Source organism: Sorex fumeus, unplaced genomic scaffold, assembly GCF_029834395.1.
Source record: "Sorex fumeus unplaced genomic scaffold, SorFum_2.1 ptg000008l, whole genome shotgun sequence".
NCBI classification, from domain to species: Eukaryota; Metazoa; Chordata; class Mammalia; order Eulipotyphla; family Soricidae; genus Sorex; species Sorex fumeus.
In genome coordinates, this window is record NW_026606065.1 from 12,274,260 (window position 1) to 12,294,992 (window position 20,733).

General features: G+C 44.8%; 1 protein-coding gene across 24 annotated transcripts in view; it reads right to left on the bottom strand.

Annotated features, from left to right (window-relative positions):
* Nucleotides 1-1,600: 1,600 nt before the first annotated feature.
* Nucleotides 1,601-20,733, bottom strand: part of RIMS1 (regulating synaptic membrane exocytosis 1) — a 518,137-nt gene continuing 499,004 nt past the window's right edge. For 18 of the 24 annotated variants that reach the window (XM_056109989.1, XM_056109987.1, XM_056110000.1 and 15 more), the window contains 5 exons: nt 17,258-17,396; nt 11,093-11,205; nt 7,321-7,422; nt 6,619-6,758; nt 1,601-4,284 (listed from right to left, as the gene is read on the bottom strand). In XM_056109989.1, coding sequence (XP_055965964.1) covers nt 4,066-4,284; nt 6,619-6,758; nt 7,321-7,422; nt 11,093-11,205; nt 17,258-17,396 — 713 coding nt within the window. In that variant the 3' untranslated portion in view covers nt 1,601-4,065. The remainder of the gene's footprint in view (nt 4,285-6,618; nt 6,759-7,320; nt 7,423-11,092; nt 11,206-17,257; nt 17,397-20,733) is intronic. The other 6 variants (XM_056110006.1, XM_056110004.1, XM_056110003.1 and 3 more) reach the window with 1 other exon arrangement.

The window sequence follows — 20,733 nt, forward strand, 5'->3', positions numbered from 1 at the left end:
TCTCAGTGGTACTATGGGAAGTGTGGAGGGTGAGGTGCAAAGCAGGCATCTTAAGTCCTGTACTAGCTCTCTGGCCCAAGTTCTTCTTTTTATTTTAGAATTAGAAACACTGAAATTTATATTCTTCATTTTTAACATTCAAAGTACTTAATATTTACTACTCAACAAAATCCTTCGTGTTCACTCATATCTGTGGCTGCGATTTCCAGAAAGTAATTGTGAGTCAAGAAGAAACCATGAAGGACTTAGCAAAACTAGTCTTCCTCCAGCTGCTTCCTCTCCATTGTTGTAAATTATAATATTGATGTAGGATTACATTGATGATTGCTGAAATTATAATATTGATGTAGGATTACCTGATTGGGAAGGGTTTCCCCTTTTCTCTCTCTGTCTAGACCAAGGAATCTAAAGCGATATCATTTGCATCACATTTGAGTGGGAGATGAGTCCCTCTCTGAGCATGGACAATGAATAGCTCTATGATTGCCATGAATGGAACTCATCAGTAGTCAACTTCCTGTTGACCCAGACAAACACAATTTCAACCAAAACACGATGAACTCAATAGGGTAAAATTTGCCCAGCTGGAGTCGGAGTGATGGTACACGGGGTAGGGCTCTTACCTTGCATGTGGCCGACTGGGATTTCATACCAGCATCCACTATGCTACCCTGAGCCCACCAGAAGGGATTTCTGAGATAAACCCAGGAGTAAATCCTGAACACTGCTGGATGTAGCCCCCCGCCACTGCACTCCCTTCTCTCAAAATTTAGGGAATTATTTTAAATGCATTTTATAACTAATGTAGTAATAGGTCTCAAACAATTTCATTGTCTTAAATCTGAAGTTGATTTAGCTGTCCTTATTTTGCTTTACAGAGTTAAAAGAAAGTATGATCAGCAAAAAGATTCTTAGAGGATAGGAATAGATCTCAATAGTTTATTTATAACGAAGTATGAAGTTAGTGTTTACTAGGTATTTTTTTAGGATGATGACTATAAATATATATACACAATTTTGTAGCGGAAAATAATTGTGAAATTAAATGAAGATAGTGCTTTCTCCCATATTATTTTTAAGAAACTTATCCACTACATTTGAAGATACTCCTACTCATTCCCTAAGATTATATTGAAGATATAAGATAAAGAAGATTATATATAAGATATGTAAGATTATATTGAAGATGGGCTGGAGTGATAGCAGAGCGGGTAAGGCATTTGCCTTGCATACGACCGACCTGGGTTCGATTCCTCTGCCCCTCTCGGAGAGCCTAGCAAGCTACTGAGAGTATCTCACCCACACTGCAAAGCCTGGCAAGCTACCCATGACGTATTTGATATGCCACAAACAGCAGCAACAACTGTCTCGATTTGTTGTGAGACGTTACTGGTGCCCGCTCAAGCAAATTGATGAACTACGGGAGGACAGTGCTACAGTGCATATTGAAGATGACTTCATGTATTATTTGGTTTGTTAAGTTGGCCTACTAAGGAAATACTCTAAAAATCACCAGGGCTCAGAAAGGAATTGGTATAAAGAGGTTAACAGACGCAAAATTAATATTCTGATGTCACATAGCTTGAAAGGATTCGGCAACTGGACAGCAGAGTTGTCTCTTTATTAGTACACTCAAACAGCAGCAGAAAAACAACTTTCCATTTGATTCTTACTGAGATTTATTATTTTTAATGCCACTTTTCAGAAGTATAGTCATGTGCTCACTTAGACAGGCTGACAAAGTGAAAACTTATATGTGATGCGAAATACCCTTTGGGCCATTAATTAAGACATATACAGTGCAGTGACAAGTCAAAGTCAAATGCCCACAGCAGACAACAAGTCCCAGCCTCCCCTCCCCAGGATCTGGCTCCCATTTTGCACCATTACCCCACAATGGATATCTGGCAAAACATAGAACACGGATGGCTACTGACTGACATGAAAAGTAAATTTTATTAAACATGTTTACATACATGAGTTGGGAGTTCATTTAAAAGCACAGGGGAGTGTTAAGACAAGTGGTCAAAATAGAAAGGTACTACCCAATTATAATTAGTTGATTGTTGGCCACTAAGACAGAACGGAATCTAGTAGGAGTGCACCAATGCTTCAGTTCTTCCTGCTCAGCACAAGGAGCAGTAGTCAATCTGTGCCCTGTGGACTCATGGGCAGATAATTCTGGCATGTGTAAATAATAATAAATAATTCACTTGGTGCAGGCAGTATGTCTATGGATTAAAACCTAGTGTGTACACAGTGTCTACATGTGTTACAGTCCCACAGTAGGAATCTACGCCAAAATATTGATTAGGAGGAATTTGGTCCGTACTACATCACGTTTTCCAGAGGGTAAAAAATAAAGTCCATCTATAGACATTTCACCCCAGACTCACAGACTGAATCTGGCTAAAACCTGCGAAATGTCTATAACAAAAATGGATGGCTTAGATTTCTTGGTTATTTCAGTATAGTAAGTAACAAGCAAACTGTACAAGTACATGCAACATACAAGCTGGCCTATATTGAACTAACATACATTATTAAATAACCTTTTGTTTCTTTTCTTTTTCATTAATTTTTTTTTTTTACAAAAGTGCATGCAGCTTTGAACAGTTCCAAGTCATGCTGCTCTATTTGTGTAATCACAAAAGTTGAATGACTCATAAAAGGAGGAGAAACGTTATTGATGCATCTGCAGAACCTGCAGTTTGTAGCACATAGATAGGATGTCACAAGGGAAATCCAAGGCCAAGGAAAACTCAAAGGAAGAAAATGCAAATTGAAATTTGACTGGTTTATTCCCATTTCCCCCACCCCCGCCCCCCAAAGTAAGATCCTTTGCATTAAAAAAAATCAAGCTTTGTGCTTGCGTCAATCTAAACGAAATGTAAACTAAAATTTGATAAAAACATTAGTTTAGTGCAGAATATTTCAACTGGAATTTCCAGTGGAATATTGAATAGCTCATACCATGCTCTTTTCAGGGCAGATGGATGGGTCTACTCTGAGACATGGCCAAGAAGCCTGGGCATAGCTGAAAGTGTCTTAGGCTCAAAACCATTTCTAGTCACCATTTTGGGAAGTCAAAAATATACTTTATACACATGGGTGTAAACTTATATTTTGGGTGTGTATGATATGAGGAAGAAAAGGCATGACAAGGAGCGTTTCCGAGGAACAATTATGTGGTTAAATTTTAGTTTCCAGCATTCGTTGCAGATTGACTTCTTTAAAAGTCTTCCATGCAAAATATCAGGAAACAAATAAATTTGCTAGAATGCAAACAGATATGCTCTTTACTTAAAGAAGCAATTCTGTAATAATTTATTTCAGAGGGTAAATTGTTTGTTTTCCAGCTCTCCCCACATAAGACTTTGAAGAATCATAAAATGAAAGTCAATGGATCCCCTTCTGGGCCTCATCTTATCTAGTTATTGAATGCCTTGGGGAGATGTTACAGAGACTGCTTCAGCCCTTTTTGTTTCGGTGATTTGGAAAAAGAAAGGAAGGGTCTCTGTAAACATCATGAGGCCCATGAGGCCTGTCATGACACAGCCCCAAACAGGTGGAAATAATGGACACAGTAAAAACAAAAACTAACAGAAATCTCACGAAACCAAAACCTAACACACACACACAAAACACAAAAAAAGAACAAAAACTTCTTGAACACCAGGGAAATAAACACTGTTTGTGGTCTGTGAAGAAACGTGTAAAGTACAATTTTTCAGAGTGAGAGTTTCCAGTTTATTCAATTTGGAGTGTGTGTGTGTGTGTGTGTGTGTGTGTGTGTGTGTGTGTGTAGTTTCTTCTTTCGCTATCTGATAGAAGCATCAGTGACTCTCACTAGCACGTTGACTCTTTGTGTAATTCGATAGACTGCCTTGTTCTGTCATATGAAGCCAGGTTTTAAAAAACAATTGGGACATGTTATCGGAAAACTACTACAGGCAAAACACAAGTTGATTGTCTGTCTCCAACAATGCTTTTGATCATGAAATTTCTGGTTCAGATTATTATCCTGAAGGATAGTTTTATTGGGATGACTCTGGGATGAGTTCACTATGATCGGATGCAGGGAGGCCCAGTTGAACTTTCCAGAGATGATTGGGAAGCCCGGCGGGTTAGGGGAGTGAGAGTGGGATCCACCAAGGATGATGGTGGGAACAATTTGTACCATCCGATTACCATACTGGACAAATCAAGTTCTTCCAATAAGATCTGAGCCACACCCATAAAGCATTTATGGTCCATTCTGCCATAGTCGCCCCAGACAATCACCTGTAGACACAGAGGAAAACAATGTAACTTGAGCTTCTCTCACATTTGGAAGGTTGAAAGTTGCTATTTTATGCAAGTGAGACATTCAGGGAAGGAAGAAAATGAATTCAATTAACTCAAAGGAGGGGAAACAGTTAAGAAATATCTACTCTCCTTCAATAACTTACACCCATAAAATCTAAATGATGTTTTCCTATTCAAGAAGGGATCATAGCTATAGAAACGTATAAGCAAATAACTAAAAGGTAAAGGTAAAGGCCCTCCCGTTGTTCATCGATTTGCTCGAGCGGGCCCAGTAACGTCTCCATTGGAGACTTTGTTGTTACTGTGTTTGGCATATCGAATACATCACAGGTAGCTTGCCAGGCTCTGCCGTGCGGGCGAGATACTCTCGGTAGCTTGCCAGGCTCTCCAAGAGGGGCGGAGGAATCAAACTCGGGTCGGCCATGTTGGCTGCATGCAAGGTGAACGCCCTACCGCTGTGCTATCGCTCTAGCCAATAGCTACACATGTTTATTTAAATGGAGACCCAACACATGCTGTTTTGGGGCCATACCCACCAGTGCTCAAGGCTTACTCCTGGCTCTGTGCTCAGACGGGGATCAGAGGGGCCATATGTGGTGGTAGGGGTCAAACATGGGTTGGCCATGTGCAAGACAAGTGACTTACTCTCTCAGTCCCCAAAACTCAACATATTCTTTTTTAAAAAAAATTTATTTATATTTATTTTTGCTTTTTGGGTCACACCTCGTGAAGCACAGGGGTTACTCCTGGCTCTGCACTCAGGAATTACTCCTGGCATTGCTCAGGGGACCATAGGGGATGTTGGGAATCGAACCTAGGCCGGCTGTGTGCAAGGCAAATGCCCTACCTGCTGTGCTATCGCTCCAGCCCCTCAACATATTCTTTTGTAGGTACTATATAGTAAGTAATTTACAGGGCCACCAAGCTATATAAATTAAAAATTGTGTAACACAGGAAAAGAAATGAAACCTGTCAGCATCAATGGTATATACAACTGAAGTATATATAAAGAAAAAAAGGTAAAGGTAAAGGTAAAGGTAAAGGCCCTCCCGTTGATCGTCGATTTGCTCGAGCGGGCCCAGTAACGTCTCCATTGGAGACTTTGTTGTTACTGTGTCTGGCATATCGAATACTCTCGGTAGCTTGCCGGGCTCTCCGAGAGGGGCGGAGGAATCGAACTCGGGTCGGCCATGTTGGCTGCATGCAAGGCAAACGCCCTACCCGCTGTGCTATTGCTCCAGCCCTGGTTCTTTATAAAGAATAAAAAGGCTCATAATTTTTTTTCTGTATTATAGACTTGTTAATAAAGCAATAGGTTGAAAAATGACCCTAAGCTGGCACATTCTGAGTACTTGTCTGACAATTTTGATTTGACCAGATGATAAGTAAATCAGTGATTCACTGAACAAAAATCTCAATCTGGTCCAGTTCTGCTTGTAGGGGACAGGTCTTCCATTACATTTATTCCTCTGTTTTATCTTCCAATACTTTAGTCATCTGTAAAAGCTTCAGCTGCTCTCATTTACTGCACAGATAGGAAGTATAGAGCCTGTCTTTTCAATTACTGGAGAACTCTGTCAAATCACACAATCACAAAAGATTTTTGTGATTTCCAGACATAATCTCAATGAGCATAATGGTATTATTGCACATGGCAGTAAAAATGTTTTTTTTTTTTTAAAAAAAAGGCCAGAGCAATAGTACAGTGGGTAGGGTGTTTGCCCTGCATGCGGCTGACCCAGGTTCAATCCCGGCATCCTATATGGTTCTCCAGCACTGACAGGAGTGACTCCTGAGTGCAGAGTCAGGAGTTATCCCTGAGCATCTCCAGGTGTGACCCCCCAAAAAACAAAAAAAGTTAAACAAATAAATTTAAAAAGTAATTCATGTGAGCATCTAACAACGCAACTGGCATTTAGTCCAGTACTCTGCCCTTGCTGATCTTTATATACTTTTTTTATCTTTCATTCTTTTCATATCACTTGTCAGGCACAGAGTAGCTTAATAAACTGCTTGTACTATTTTTCTTGCTATCTACAATATGGGGAATTGGACAAAAGTAGTAAAGGATGTAGAAAAATAAAGATAGAAGAATAAAAATAAAATTTTCTTTTTCATTAGATGCACCATATATTTTTTAATATTATTATTTGCATTTTAAAATAATAAATCTTCGGTTTCTTTTCCTACTTGGAATGTTATACGACAGGTTTTTCTTAGTGAATTTTACTCTTTCAGTGTTCGATCAGCTTTTCAGAATTTATGGATAATGTTTGTATTACAGTGTAAAAATTGTCAAATAATACTGACCTGAAGAACTTTACCCTGTGGACTTTCATCAAAAACCAGGGACTGTTGATACAAAGGATCCAGGGTTTTTCTTGCAATCCTTGTCTTCTTTTTGGCTATACAGGCCCCATTTTCCAAAAGATACACTTTGACATATGGAGCTAAACAAAAGAAATATTACTGTGTAAGAAGTAAATCTCAAATTTTATTAGGAAATAACTTCTTACAGACACATTTGGAAAGTTTCCCATTCACTACCAAACATTTTAAATTTAAAGTACTTCATAAATTTTATTTATAAAAATTAATGTCACCACTACTTCCATATTCATCATTTCAAATAAATGTATACAAAGTAATCATAAGAGTTCGATTTTTGATTCTAGCTGGCATTACAATTCTGGATTATTACCTTAAAACTCACTACTTCCTTTTTGTGATGAGAACTAGATATTTTGGCATATGTGCAGAAAAACCTAATCTTGAGACAATCATAACAAATACATCTTACTATAACACTCGACCTAATACTTGCTGAATTAATCTCAACTCAGATCCATTTGTATAGAATAAAAAAATAAAGAAAAGCTGTCTTTTTCTATCAATGGGACACAGACTGTTCACAATTTAAATGCAGCATTTTAAATTTACAGGTAAAGGATTTTAGTTTTTGCTTCTATGAAAGTTTCTTGTCCAGGCTCAGTAAATAATATCTTTTCTTACCAGGTGTAGATTTGGAACCAGGTTTTTGTGTGAGGCTTCGTGCTCGAATCACTTCCACTTCTAACTGGCCCTTTTTATCCTCCATTCCAATCTGTATGTCCCCTGCAAGTGGAAGGGAACAGAATGTTTTATCTTTGTAGTTCTGCAGAGTGAGAAAAAAATGACACTGCTAACACACTCCAAAGAATGATCTCCGTATAAAGAATTCTCTAGAAAGAACCTTTCTTCTCCATATCCAGTTAAGGTTTTTGAAGTATCTTTCATTTTTCTGGTACTAATTAATACTTTTAGGAGAGGTGCATCATAGCTTATAAATCATTTTCTACAACAGTGACAGAGTGGACATGATGTTGTACTTAAACACTGTTTTTGTTTTTTTGTTTTTTTTTTTTTGTTGTTGTTCGTTTTTGCTTTTTGGGTCACACCCAGCAATGCACAGGGGTTACTCCTGGCTCTGTATCAGGAATTACTCCTGGCAGTGCTAGGGGAACCATATGGGATGCTGGGAATCGAATCCAGGTTGGCCAAGTACAAGGCAAACACCCTACCAGCTGTGCTACTGTTCCAGCCCCAAACAGTATTTTTTTTCTATATAATTTTTTAAATTTAATTTTTATTAGTGAAACACCATGAGGTACAGTTGTAGACTTACAATGTTCTTCCCAAACACTATTTTTAACACATGAAATGTTTATTGATTTTCTGTTGGCCACCAATGCTGTGTAAGTTTTGGGAGTTCAATTTCACATCATGCTATGTGCATGCTCTACTCTGAGCCATTCACCATTCACCAAACAGGCCCCCTTGGCTCATTTTTCCCAAACACTTCCCTGACCTCTCTGGTAACCACCGGTATTTTTCTCAGGATGGAAGAAGGTATTTTTGTTGTATTTCATTACTAGGTTTGCTTTGTTCAACTTTTCTTCCAGGTGGATGAAACCACCTGTTATTTGTTTCTGGCTTTCTGACTTCTTTCACTTAGTAAAGTAATAACCTCCAGAAGCAAAATTTCATCTTTGTTTGGGTGAAGGGGTCCCCTGGGGAACCACTCCCAGTGACTCCTGGCAAGTAGTGCAGGCCTACGGACAGGTATTTTAACTTGTTCTGTGGTGAGAAAAGAAACACACAAAAAACAAAACGAAACAAAAAAACCGACACTGATGACATACTCCAAAGTATGATCTCCCTATAAAGAATTCTCTAGAAAGAACCTCTGTTCTCCTTAATCTCCAATTAAGTTTTTTAAGTATCTTTTATTTTTCTGGTCATCTTGCCTGGGGGGTCCTAAGGGCCTTCAGAGTCACAACCGAGTCACAACCGGCACTGGCTGAGTGCCCTCTGAGTTATGCCTGTAGTGGGTGGGGCCATACAATGCTAGGTACAGAAGTTAGGGCCTCGTGCAGACAAAGGTTGTGTCCTACTCCTTTAAGCCTATTTTCTGGTCCAAGATATTTCCTTTTCCCATCTAGTACACTAGTCAGAACACCAGTCTGCCCTCTGGAAAGCAAGATGTGGCCACCTCGTAGCTTTTTGGAAAGCCAGGTATGAGCCGGTCGTGATGGGGCGACTGAAACCTCTTGGGAAGGGGGGGCGTTCCCGGCTCATCCTTCACGCCCTACCGAGGTCACGAGTTTGCCCCCATGAGTGGCTCTCTGGCACAGCCTTGGCTCCAGAAGCACAGAAACCAATCTCATAATTATCTGACTCTCGGCAGAAATACTTCCAGGCTTAATAAGTAAAACACCAGAAATCCAAGCCGCGCGGCGTCATTTGATTCTTGTGACCAGCTGTAGAAAACAAATTATTTCACAATGCCTTTTCAGCAGGTCTGATTTGGGGGTGTAAGCTCTAAATAACATTGGTGCATCTTTTGTCGAAACAATGAATCTAATCAAAGTAGATAGAGTGTTAACTAGAATTCATCTGCCTCACAGGCATTGGGAGGGTTGGGAGGGCAGGTTTATTGGGGTTCTTGGTGGTGAAAAATAAGTACTGGTGAAGGGAAATGTGTTTGATGATTGCAAGACCGAGACTTAAACCTGAAAGCTTTGTAACCTTTCCCACAGTGATTCAATAAATAAAAATAAATAAATAAATAAATAAAATAAAATAAAAAAGAACACCAGTCCACTGAGTAGCATGGTATCTTAATGAAATTGCAATTATCTGTAGATATTTCACATATCTACAGAAAGCCACCATTAAATGTTTTGGTGACTATCTAGAATTCTCATAAATCTGCTTTAAAAAACTTAAAAAGCAGTGATCCTTAGAAGGCACGAAGTTGAGAGAAAATATATGTTTATTTGGGGCTTGAGTGATAGTTCTGCAGTTTACTATCTGTCATGTCCATACATTTTTATTTTACTGGCTATTACACTCAACACTAGAAGCCAGTAGCTATTGAGAATTTTGAAATCCACTGTTACTGAAAAATACTCAAGAACTTTACTTTTGATAGTTTTATATGTAATTACTTTTCCTCTTAAGAACTTACAGAATTTTCTATTGCTCTCCGTTTTGTGAAATTGGAGGATGGCATGCCTTTATACTGAATTTCATCAAATTTCTTGAGCACTTTATGGTTTGAGCTAGAATCTTTGGTAACTCAAGGAAATATATAGGCTATATACATTTCATATTTTCCACTTATCTTTTGGTTAATTCCATATAGAATATACTTTACTATTTTAGAAGCGTTTTCTTTTCCTGGCTTTAGTGTGATTACTCAGAAGTTCTTTCATACTCCAAGCGATGAAAGTATTATTTTAAATATTTTTTAGCATCTTCTAATGTCCTTGCCCACCCTCTGTTTCGCTTTTGTAATTGAGTCTAACATTTGAGCTTACTCCTTTGTTAGCTATTGTGAGAGTCTTACATGGAGGTGTTTTGGGGCCTGGACCACTCCAGCTGGTGATCAATGGCCACTAAGTCCATTCTCAGTGCTGCTCAGAGGCCATGTAGTTCCGGGTACTGAACCCAGGGCACTGACCATGCGAGGCACGTGTTCCATCATAGAGAGTAATTTCATTAAAGTTTTTCATTTAGTTAAAAAAAACATATGAATGTGTAATTGTTTCTTGCTGTTATCCAGTATAGACTTCAGCTAGAGAGTTTTCTGATGATTCCAAGATTTATGATTAACTTTATTCATTTTACACATCTTCAGTTTGAAAACTGTCTTAGAAATCAAAATAGTTATTTCAGATCATCAAAGCCCTGAATAAAATGTCCCTTCTTACTTGTGTTACTATTATGCTACTTATTTTAAATTTTAGTAATCTTTTTCTTGAAGGAAAACAGATTTTATTTGGAGGCTTTTTGAAGGGGGGGGGGAGGGAGTGGGAGACAGTAGAGAGTAACATGCTCAAGAGACAGCAAGGGTTTCTCCAAGGCTGTAGAGGGCCCCTACATACATCCTAGCATTAGATATGGAAGCATGAAAGTACACATCTCAGCAGGGAAAAGATGTGGGTGACACATATGCTTGGCCATGTGGGCACAAGCAACACATGGGCTTGGGCAGCATATATGCCTATTTTTAAAATCTTGTTTTGGGGTCACACTGGTTGTGTGCAGGGCTTACTTCTGACTCTTTGCTCAGGGATCATTCTTGGAGGGGCTCCTGGGAGACCATATGGAGTTCCAGAGATCGATAGTTTGGCTGTGTGCAAGGCAAGAGCCGTACCTGCAGTACCACCTCCCTGGCCCCTATTAAAACTACTTTAAATGACTTGTCAAAATTAGTTTTCATTATAAAACAAATTCTTACCCATTGCAGGTGTGGCGAGGGTCTGGCGGCCAACAAGCTGGGCTGGTCCCAATCCATCAAGAAAATCACTGAACTGACTGTCTGCTCCTAGTCGCACTCCAGGGAATATTAAGCTATTAGTGAAAGGATAAAAGCAGAACATTAGCTCTCCTAGACTTCTTTCCACTGGTTTCCACTTGACCATTCTTTTTTTTTTTTTTTTTTTTTTTTTTTTTTTTATTTTTTTTTTTTAAAAATTTTTTTTTTTAAATAATTTATTTATTTATTGAATCACTGTGGGAAAAGTTACAGAGCTTTCGGGTTTAGGTCTCAGTCATGTAGATACCGAACACATTTCCCTTTACCAATACTCATTTTTAACCCCGAACCCCAATAGACCCCCACCTCCCACCCCTCCCAATTCTTATGAGGCAGATGAGTTCTAGTTAATACTCTATCTACTTTGACTAGATAGATTATTTCGATAGAAGATGCACAATTATTGTTTAGAGTTTACGACCCACCCCCCCCCCCCCCAATCAGACATGCTGAAACAGCGTTGTGAAATGATTTGCTTTCTAGAACTTGGTTTAAGAATAAAATGATGTCGCGCGGCCGCGATAGCGGCCGCGCGGTTTTGAATTTCTGCTATTTTACTTATTGACCCTGGAAGAATTTCTATTAAAAGTTAGCTAGTTAAGAGATTGATTTCTGTGCCCTGGAGTCGTGGCCGTGCCGGAGAGCCGCTCGTGGGGGGCAGCCGGCGACCTCGGTGGGGCGTGGGGGACGGCCCACAAAGCCCCCCTTCCCATGAGGTCCCCGCCGCTTCCCCGAGCCCGGCTCAAACCCGCTTTCCACAAGGCTCCCGTGCGGCCGCCATCTTTCTTTCCAGAGAGGAGCGGGCGGGCCGGTCAACGCCCTTCCCCCTCCGGGCAGGCTTGGTGGCGCGCATCAACACAAGTCCATTTGCTTTTCTGCTCCAAGCGGCTGGTTCTCTGTGCTAAGTCCTTGTGCCTCCGGGGCCGTGGCCGTGCCGGAGAGCCGCTCGTGGGGGGCAGCCGGCGACCTCGGTGGGGCGTGGGGGACGGCCCACAAAGCCCCCCTTCCCATGAGGTCCCCGCCGCTTCCCCGAGCCCGGCTCAAACCCGCTTTCCACAAGGCTCCCGTGCGGCCGCCATCTTTCTTTCCAGAGAGGAGCGGGCGGGCCGGTCAACGCCCTTCCCCCTCCGGGCAGGCTTGGTGGCGCGCATCAACACAAGTCCATTTGCTTTTCTGCTCCAAGCGGCTGGTTCTCTGTGCTAAGTCCTTGTGCCTCCGGGGCCGTGGCCGTGCCGGAGAGCCGCTCGTGGGGGGCAGCCGGCGACCTCGGTGGGGCGTGGGGGACGGCCCACAAAGCCCCCCTTCCCATGAGGTCCCCGCCGCTTCCCCGAGCCCGGCTCAAACCCGCTTTCCACAAGGCTCCCGTGCGGCCGCCATCTTTCTTTCCAGAGAGGAGCGGGCGGGCCGGTCAACGCCCTTCCCCCTCCGGGCAGGCTTGGTGGCGCGCATCAACACAAGTCCATTTGCTTTTCTGCTCCAAGCGGCTGGTTCTCTGTGCTAAGTCCTTGTGCCTCCGGGGCCGTGGCCGTGCCGGAGAGCCGCTCGTGGGGGGCAGCCGGCGACCTCGGTGGGGCGTGGGGGACGGCCCACAAAGCCCCCCTTCCCATGAGGTCCCCGCCGCTTCCCCGAGCCCGGCTCAAACCCGCTTTCCACAAGGCTCCCGTGCGGCCGCCATCTTTCTTTCCAGAGAGGAGCGGGCGGGCCGGTCAACGCCCTTCCCCCTCCGGGCAGGCTTGGTGGCGCGCATCAACACAAGTCCATTTGCTTTTCTGCTCCAAGCGGCTGGTTCTCTGTGCTAAGTCCTTGTGCCTCCGGGGCCGTGGCCGTGCCGGAGAGCCGCTCGTGGGGGGCAGCCGGCGACCTCGGTGGGGCGTGGGGGACGGCCCACAAAGCCCCCCTTCCCATGAGGTCCCCGCCGCTTCCCCGAGCCCGGCTCAAACCCGCTTTCCACAAGGCTCCCGTGCGGCCGCCATCTTTCTTTCCAGAGAGGAGCGGGCGGGCCGGTCAACGCCCTTCCCCCTCCGGGCAGGCTTGGTGGCGCGCATCAACACAAGTCCATTTGCTTTTCTGCTCCAAGCGGCTGGTTCTCTGTGCTAAGTCCTTGTGCCTCCGGGGCCGTGGCCGTGCCGGAGAGCCGCTCGTGGGGGGCAGCCGGCGACCTCGGTGGGGCGTGGGGGACGGCCCACAAAGCCCCCCTTCCCATGAGGTCCCCGCCGCTTCCCCGAGCCCGGCTCAAACCCGCTTTCCACAAGGCTCCCGTGCGGCCGCCATCTTTCTTTCCAGAGAGGAGCGGGCGGGCCGGTCAACGCCCTTCCCCCTCCGGGCAGGCTTGGTGGCGCGCATCAACACAAGTCCATTTGCTTTTCTGCTCCAAGCGGCTGGTTCTCTGTGCTAAGTCCTTGTGCCTCCGGGGCCGTGGCCGTGCCGGAGAGCCGCTCGTGGGGGGCAGCCGGCGACCTCGGTGGGGCGTGGGGGACGGCCCACAAAGCCCCCCTTCCCATGAGGTCCCCGCCGCTTCCCCGAGCCCGGCTCAAACCCGCTTTCCACAAGGCTCCCGTGCGGCCGCCATCTTTCTTTCCAGAGAGGAGCGGGCGGGCCGGTCAACGCCCTTCCCCCTCCGGGCAGGCTTGGTGGCGCGCATCAACACAAGTCCATTTGCTTTTCTGCTCCAAGCGGCTGGTTCTCTGTGCTAAGTCCTTGTGCCTCCGGGGCCGTGGCCGTGCCGGAGAGCCGCTCGTGGGGGGCAGCCGGCGACCTCGGTGGGGCGTGGGGGACGGCCCACAAAGCCCCCCTTCCCATGAGGTCCCCGCCGCTTCCCCGAGCCCGGCTCAAACCCGCTTTCCACAAGGCTCCCGTGCGGCCGCCATCTTTCTTTCCAGAGAGGAGCGGGCGGGCCGGTCAACGCCCTTCCCCCTCCGGGCAGGCTTGGTGGCGCGCATCAACACAAGTCCATTTGCTTTTCTGCTCCAAGCGGCTGGTTCTCTGTGCTAAGTCCTTGTGCCTCCGGGGCCGTGGCCGTGCCGGAGAGCCGCTCGTGGGGGGCAGCCGGCGACCTCGGTGGGGCGTGGGGGACGGCCCACAAAGCCCCCCTTCCCATGAGGTCCCCGCCGCTTCCCCGAGCCCGGCTCAAACCCGCTTTCCACAAGGCTCCCGTGCGGCCGCCATCTTTCTTTCCAGAGAGGAGCGGGCGGGCCGGTCAACGCCCTTCCCCCTCCGGGCAGGCTTGGTGGCGCGCATCAACACAAGTCCATTTGCTTTTCTGCTCCAAGCGGCTGGTTCTCTGTGCTAAGTCCTTGTGCCTCCGGGGCCGTGGCCGTGCCGGAGAGCCGCTCGTGGGGGGCAGCCGGCGACCTCGGTGGGGCGTGGGGGACGGCCCACAAAGCCCCCCTTCCCATGAGGTCCCCGCCGCTTCCCCGAGCCCGGCTCAAACCCGCTTTCCACAAGGCTCCCGTGCGGCCGCCATCTTTCTTTCCAGAGAGGAGCGGGCGGGCCGGTCAACGCCCTTCCCCCTCCGGGCAGGCTTGGTGGCGCGCATCAACACAAGTCCATTTGCTTTTCTGCTCCAAGCGGCTGGTTCTCTGTGCTAAGTCCTTGTGCCTCCGGGGCCGTGGCCGTGCCGGAGAGCCGCTCGTGGGGGGCAGCCGGCGACCTCGGTGGGGCGTGGGGGACGGCCCACAAAGCCCCCCTTCCCATGAGGTCCCCGCCGCTTCCCCGAGCCCGGCTCAAACCCGCTTTCCACAAGGCTCCCGTGCGGCCGCCATCTTTCTTTCCAGAGAGGAGCGGGCGGGCCGGTCAACGCCCTTCCCCCTCCGGGCAGGCTTGGTGGCGCGCATCAACACAAGTCCATTTGCTTTTCTGCTCCAAGCGGCTGGTTCTCTGTGCTAAGTCCTTGTGCCTCCGGGGCCGTGGCCGTGCCGGAGAGCCGCTCGTGGGGGGCAGCCGGCGACCTCGGTGGGGCGTGGGGGACGGCCCACAAAGCCCCCCTTCCCATGAGGTCCCCGCCGCTTCCCCGAGCCCGGCTCAAACCCGCTTTCCACAAGGCTCCCGTGCGGCCGCCATCTTTCTTTCCAGAGAGGAGCGGGCGGGCCGGTCAACGCCCTTCCCCCTCCGGGCAGGCTTGGTGGCGCGCATCAACACAAGTCCATTTGCTTTTCTGCTCCAAGCGGCTGGTTCTCTGTGCTAAGTCCTTGTGCCTCCGGGGCCGTGGCCGTGCCGGAGAGCCGCTCGTGGGGGGCAGCCGGCGACCTCGGTGGGGCGTGGGGGACGGCCCACAAAGCCCCCCTTCCCATGAGGTCCCCGCCGCTTCCCCGAGCCCGGCTCAAACCCGCTTTCCACAAGGCTCCCGTGCGGCCGCCATCTTTCTTTCCAGAGAGGAGCGGGCGGGCCGGTCAACGCCCTTCCCCCTCCGGGCAGGCTTGGTGGCGCGCATCAACACAAGTCCATTTGCTTTTCTGCTCCAAGCGGCTGGTTCTCTGTGCTAAGTCCTTGTGCCTCCGGGGCCGTGGCCGTGCCGGAGAGCCGCTCGTGGGGGGCAGCCGGCGACCTCGGTGGGGCGTGGGGGACGGCCCACAAAGCCCCCCTTCCCATGAGGTCCCCGCCGCTTCCCCGAGCCCGGCTCAAACCCGCTTTCCACAAGGCTCCCGTGCGGCCGCCATCTTTCTTTCCAGCTTGACCATTCTTTTTTGGAGTCATACTTATGCCAGTTTATTTACTGATTCATTGGAATGTTTCAGAAGAGAGCACATGAGGATCAGCAATAACAGAAAAAAAGGTCTAAACTCTAAACTCTCAGTTTAAGACCTGATGTTCTTCTCAGGAAAACTGTTTATATATACATATATAATATTATATATATATAGAGAGAGAGCCACACCTGGAAGTCCACAGAGTTTTCTCCTGGATCTGTGCTCAGGAATCACCCCTGGCAGTACTGGACTATACATGGCACGAGCTATCAAACTAGGGATGGTTACATGCAAGGTAAGCACCCTAACCCCTGTATTATCTTTCTCTTACTTACAGTCTTAAAATATGTTGCTTTCTGGGCACTTGAAACACCAATCTCTACATAAATGTATCTATGACATAAAACACAAGATGCTACTTTTTATATCTAGAACTCTATATATCTGAATACTCATGAGCATTCTTATGTTAATGCTGAGTTTGAAACTTACTATTTTATATAAATATTGTAGATCATATAAATTCTTACATGATTAAGTTACTGACTTTTGAATAAGTTATATTTTTATGCTATCTGACAAATTTTAGCCCAAATGGAAGCAAACTGAACTGACTGAAATTTTTCAGAATTGACTGAAATTTTTATTAGAAACGTAATGAGGAAGTTAGATCCTGACCCCTTTCCTCCCAAAGGTGATGAGTTAGAAATAACATATGGTAATCAAATATTAAAAACAAAAATAGCATTTAAGATGCTATTTTTAAGCATTTAAACACATACAACTTAGATTTCAAAATAGTTTAAGGAAAAGTAGAGAAATGGGAAATCAATTTTTACTTCTGAAGTTTATTCCAGTTATGGCGACTAGGTTAGATTACAGGACTCTCTTATAAAATAATCAATTAGCTGTGGCATTTCCACACTAACTGCGTGGCAGTGGACTATTGTGAACTCTTCTTTAGAGAAGGGAGATCACTTTCTTCGTGCTCAACTGAATTTCTTTATCCCATTGAAAAATCTGTGTTACACCCAAAAGGAGAGAGAGAACAGAGGGGAATGCCCTGCCACAGAGGCAGGGTGGGATGGGGGAAATGGGGGTGTGGGAGGGATACTGAGATCCGTGGTGGAGGGAAATGGGCACTGGTGGAGGGATGGGTATTTGATCATTGTATAATTGAAACCCAAGCACAAAAAATTTGTAAGTCTACAACTGTACCTCATGGTGTCTCACTAATAAAAAAAAAAAAGAAAGAAAAATCTGTGTTGACCATGTGCAACCACCATTCTCAGACTGTTTGTAAAAGGGTGGTTGAACATCTGGCTCTGTATGTTGGCTGCACTATGACACTATAACGCTTGCTACCCAGCCCCATGCAGCCCTGAGAGCTGACATCACTTACTTGCCCTCTGAACTGTAACTGTTGATGCTGCCATCTGTAGACTCTCGACTGGGCTGCCTGACCATCTTCCTCATTTCAGCTGCCATTCCTGTTTCTGTGCTTCTCTGTATGGTGCTTTTTAACTTCTTGTGGCCTGACTCTAATCGGAGAGAATAAAAGAAAGGCTGTTTTGTGAAAACCGTTGCCCCTGAATCCCAGCGATGCTGCAAATACATCTGTTAATTATGCATACGATGAAAAGGTTCGTTAGGACAGTAAATGTCTAAGAGAATAATCTGGTTGATGAAATATCTTGGAAAGAGTACACTGGATCATGAAAGGTAGCTTTGGAGGGGAGAGCACTGATGTTCTGGAGAACCTGAATCTGCAAGAATCAAAAACTCACTGTCTTAGCGCTACTGAAATGCTCAACATCAAATGAAAAAAAAAATGGATTTGGTACTGAATTGTGATGTGGAAACATAATGCTGACCAATTTACCAGGTTTCTCCTAATTTGTAATTCTCTAAGAATGTGGGACAGACCTAAAGACAATGGGCCATGTTCTGTAAAGGAAGAGTGGTGTCTGCAACCAAGCTTTAAAAATACCAATTATGGGGGCTGTAGCAATAGCACAGCAGGTAGGGCATTTGCCTTGCACGTGGCCAACCTGGGTTTGATTCCCAACATCCCATATGGTCACCTGAGCACTGCAGGGGTAATTCCTGAGAGCAGAGTAAGGAGTAACCCCTGTGCATCACCAGGTGTGACCACAAAAAGAAAAAAAAACAAACCCACAAAAATAACTAGTTGTGATACTGCCAAATATCAGCAACCTTCATGAAAGGAAAGAGCAATTTTTGTTTTGTTTTTGTGCCACATCTGGCAGTGCTAACAGCTTATTCCTGGTTTGTGCTCAGGGATCATTCCTGGCATGGCTCAGAGGAATATATGGGGAGCCAGAGATTGAAACAGATTTGGCCCTGGGCAGGCAAGTGCTGTACTGAAGTTCTAGCCTCAGTATTTTATTGATGATTTTAGAGCCCTGTAAGACACACTATCTCATCTGAGATGGCACACAGGTCACTCTTGTAGGTAGGAGAGGTATTGCCTTAATTCCAGGCTTCACAGCACTCTCAGGGCCTCTGGACTCAGATGCAGGACCTATGACTAACAGAGCTGCAGGATCCTTATTTGCACTGTGAAGTGTACCGAGGCATCATTTTCTTGGCTCACTTTTAACAACTTCTTTGAGCCACTTAAAAGTGCACTAACCAATGAAATAAAATGCACTAGTCAGCATTTTCTTCATGCGCATGAAAATAAATTTCCAAAATACTTACTTGATTGCATGCATGGGCCCTCTCAGAAGACTAGACAAACATATAATACCTACCATTCATTTTAGATCTACTTATTTTACATGGATTCCTGGTCTTACTTTTTTTTCTTATACCGCATCACTAATATCCATGATAATATATGAAAATGTTCTATGTAAAATAGAAACCGTATTTCCATGAAATATGGACATATAAACTTTCAATTTTCATTAAAATCCTAGATACCCTATATGAAAGACTAATTTTAATATCATTTTGGAGTGACTGCAACCCTTTGTAAATTGTCTAATAAAATACATAGTTGGTTGTACGATATGGACTCAAGACAGACTTTGTCCTCTATAAAACATCCAGGGTGACCATTGAACCATGTGAATCTAATATTGCTTCTTTGCTCGCTATCTTGTGGTGTACCAGGGCGCAGGCAGTGCCATAGAATCAGGCTTCTGTCTACCTCTCTGCCCTCAATCCACGACCACTGTCCTCCAGCCACGCTGCCTTTCTGGATTTTCCCACACGCTCCAAGAATGCTGCTTTAGGGCTTGTTGCTTTACTGTTTGCTGCTTTTGATTTTCTGGGCTTTATTCACTATTCACTACCTTCAGGTCTGAAGGTCTCTGCGACAATGTAAACTTCTCCATGTTTTTCCCTAAACTTCATCACTCACTATTTACTTGAAGAGTTTAACTTTTTTACTTTAGAGCACCACTTCATATTACTACCAAAACACTATTTGTAGTTCTTTTTCTTTGGGGGGGGTCACTCTTGGCTCTGCACATAGGAATTACCCCTGGCAGTGCTCAGGGGACCATATGGGATGCTGGGAATCAAACCTGGGTTGACTACGTGCAAGGCAAACACCCTACCTGCTGTGCTATGGCTCCAACCCCTATATGTAGTTCTTGAGGTAGAATTTAATTTATGCAAAGAGAGGGGGATTGTGAATATTGCCCTGCCTTCTCCCTAGTATCTAAAACAGTGTACAAACTCAATTAATGGACCACATCACACCTATTGTGCAATTTTCTGTTCTACTTAGTATAATTATAATAGATTAATCATGCCTATATTTATTCCTTCTTATGACTATACTGTTCCTTTTATGGCTATATGGTGTTATAATCAAACCATGTCCTCACTGATGAATTTGTGAGACATGTCCATTTTTTTATAAGATATAGATTTTTCTTTTAAAAAAAACATTTTTTTTCTTTTTTGGGTCACATCTGGCAATGTTCAGGGGTTACTCCTGGCTCTGCACTCAGGAATCACTCCTGGCAGTGCAGGGAGACCATAAGGGATGCCAGGGATTGAACCCAAGTCGGCCGCATGCAAGCCAAATGCCCTAACCACTGTGCTATCACTCTGGCCCCAAGATATAGTTTTAAGATCTGAAACACTTAGAAAGGTTAGGAATCTGTTTAATCTTGTTGCAGTTTTTACTTCTACAAACATTCAAACAGATGTATTTATACTCAAGGTTTTCCTGCTCAAGGTTTAGGGGTTTCTTTTTCCTTTCTAGTTCCTGTTTTACCCACTTATCATTTGGAACTTGTTCATGTACTGAAGACAGGAACTCCACTTAGGGACATTCTGAGTGCAGTTGAGCGTAGGTATGCCTATACTGTACTCCATTCGTTGATGAAGTTAACTGATGAAGCTGCCATTTAGAAAAACATTCATTTATGCATACATGTGACTATGTCAACATAAAGGGGTAGAAGCAAAACCCAAGATTATCAGAATGTACCAACTGCCACTGTACCCAGTGTTTACCCATGGCAGCAACAGGCAATAAAGCCAGGGGAGAACATCCAATTTTATGAATAATGATGAATATGATGGCTAGAAAATTAAGGGAAAACATTAATTGTAAATGATGAAGTAATGCTGAAAATGGAGAAGAAAGAGGTAAGTGCATCATCAGTAAAGAGGTTCAAGTGAGAATATTTCGTCATTCATCATCCATCCATCCACCCATCCATCCCATCCATCCATCCATCCATCCATCCATCCATCCATCCAATAAATATTTACTCAGTACCCACCATGTTCTAGGCACAAGTGATACACTGAAGAATGACATAATCCTGCTAACAAGGAGCTTACATTCTAATACAAACTAATTCAGTTTGAATGCATTCAAGAAAAAGA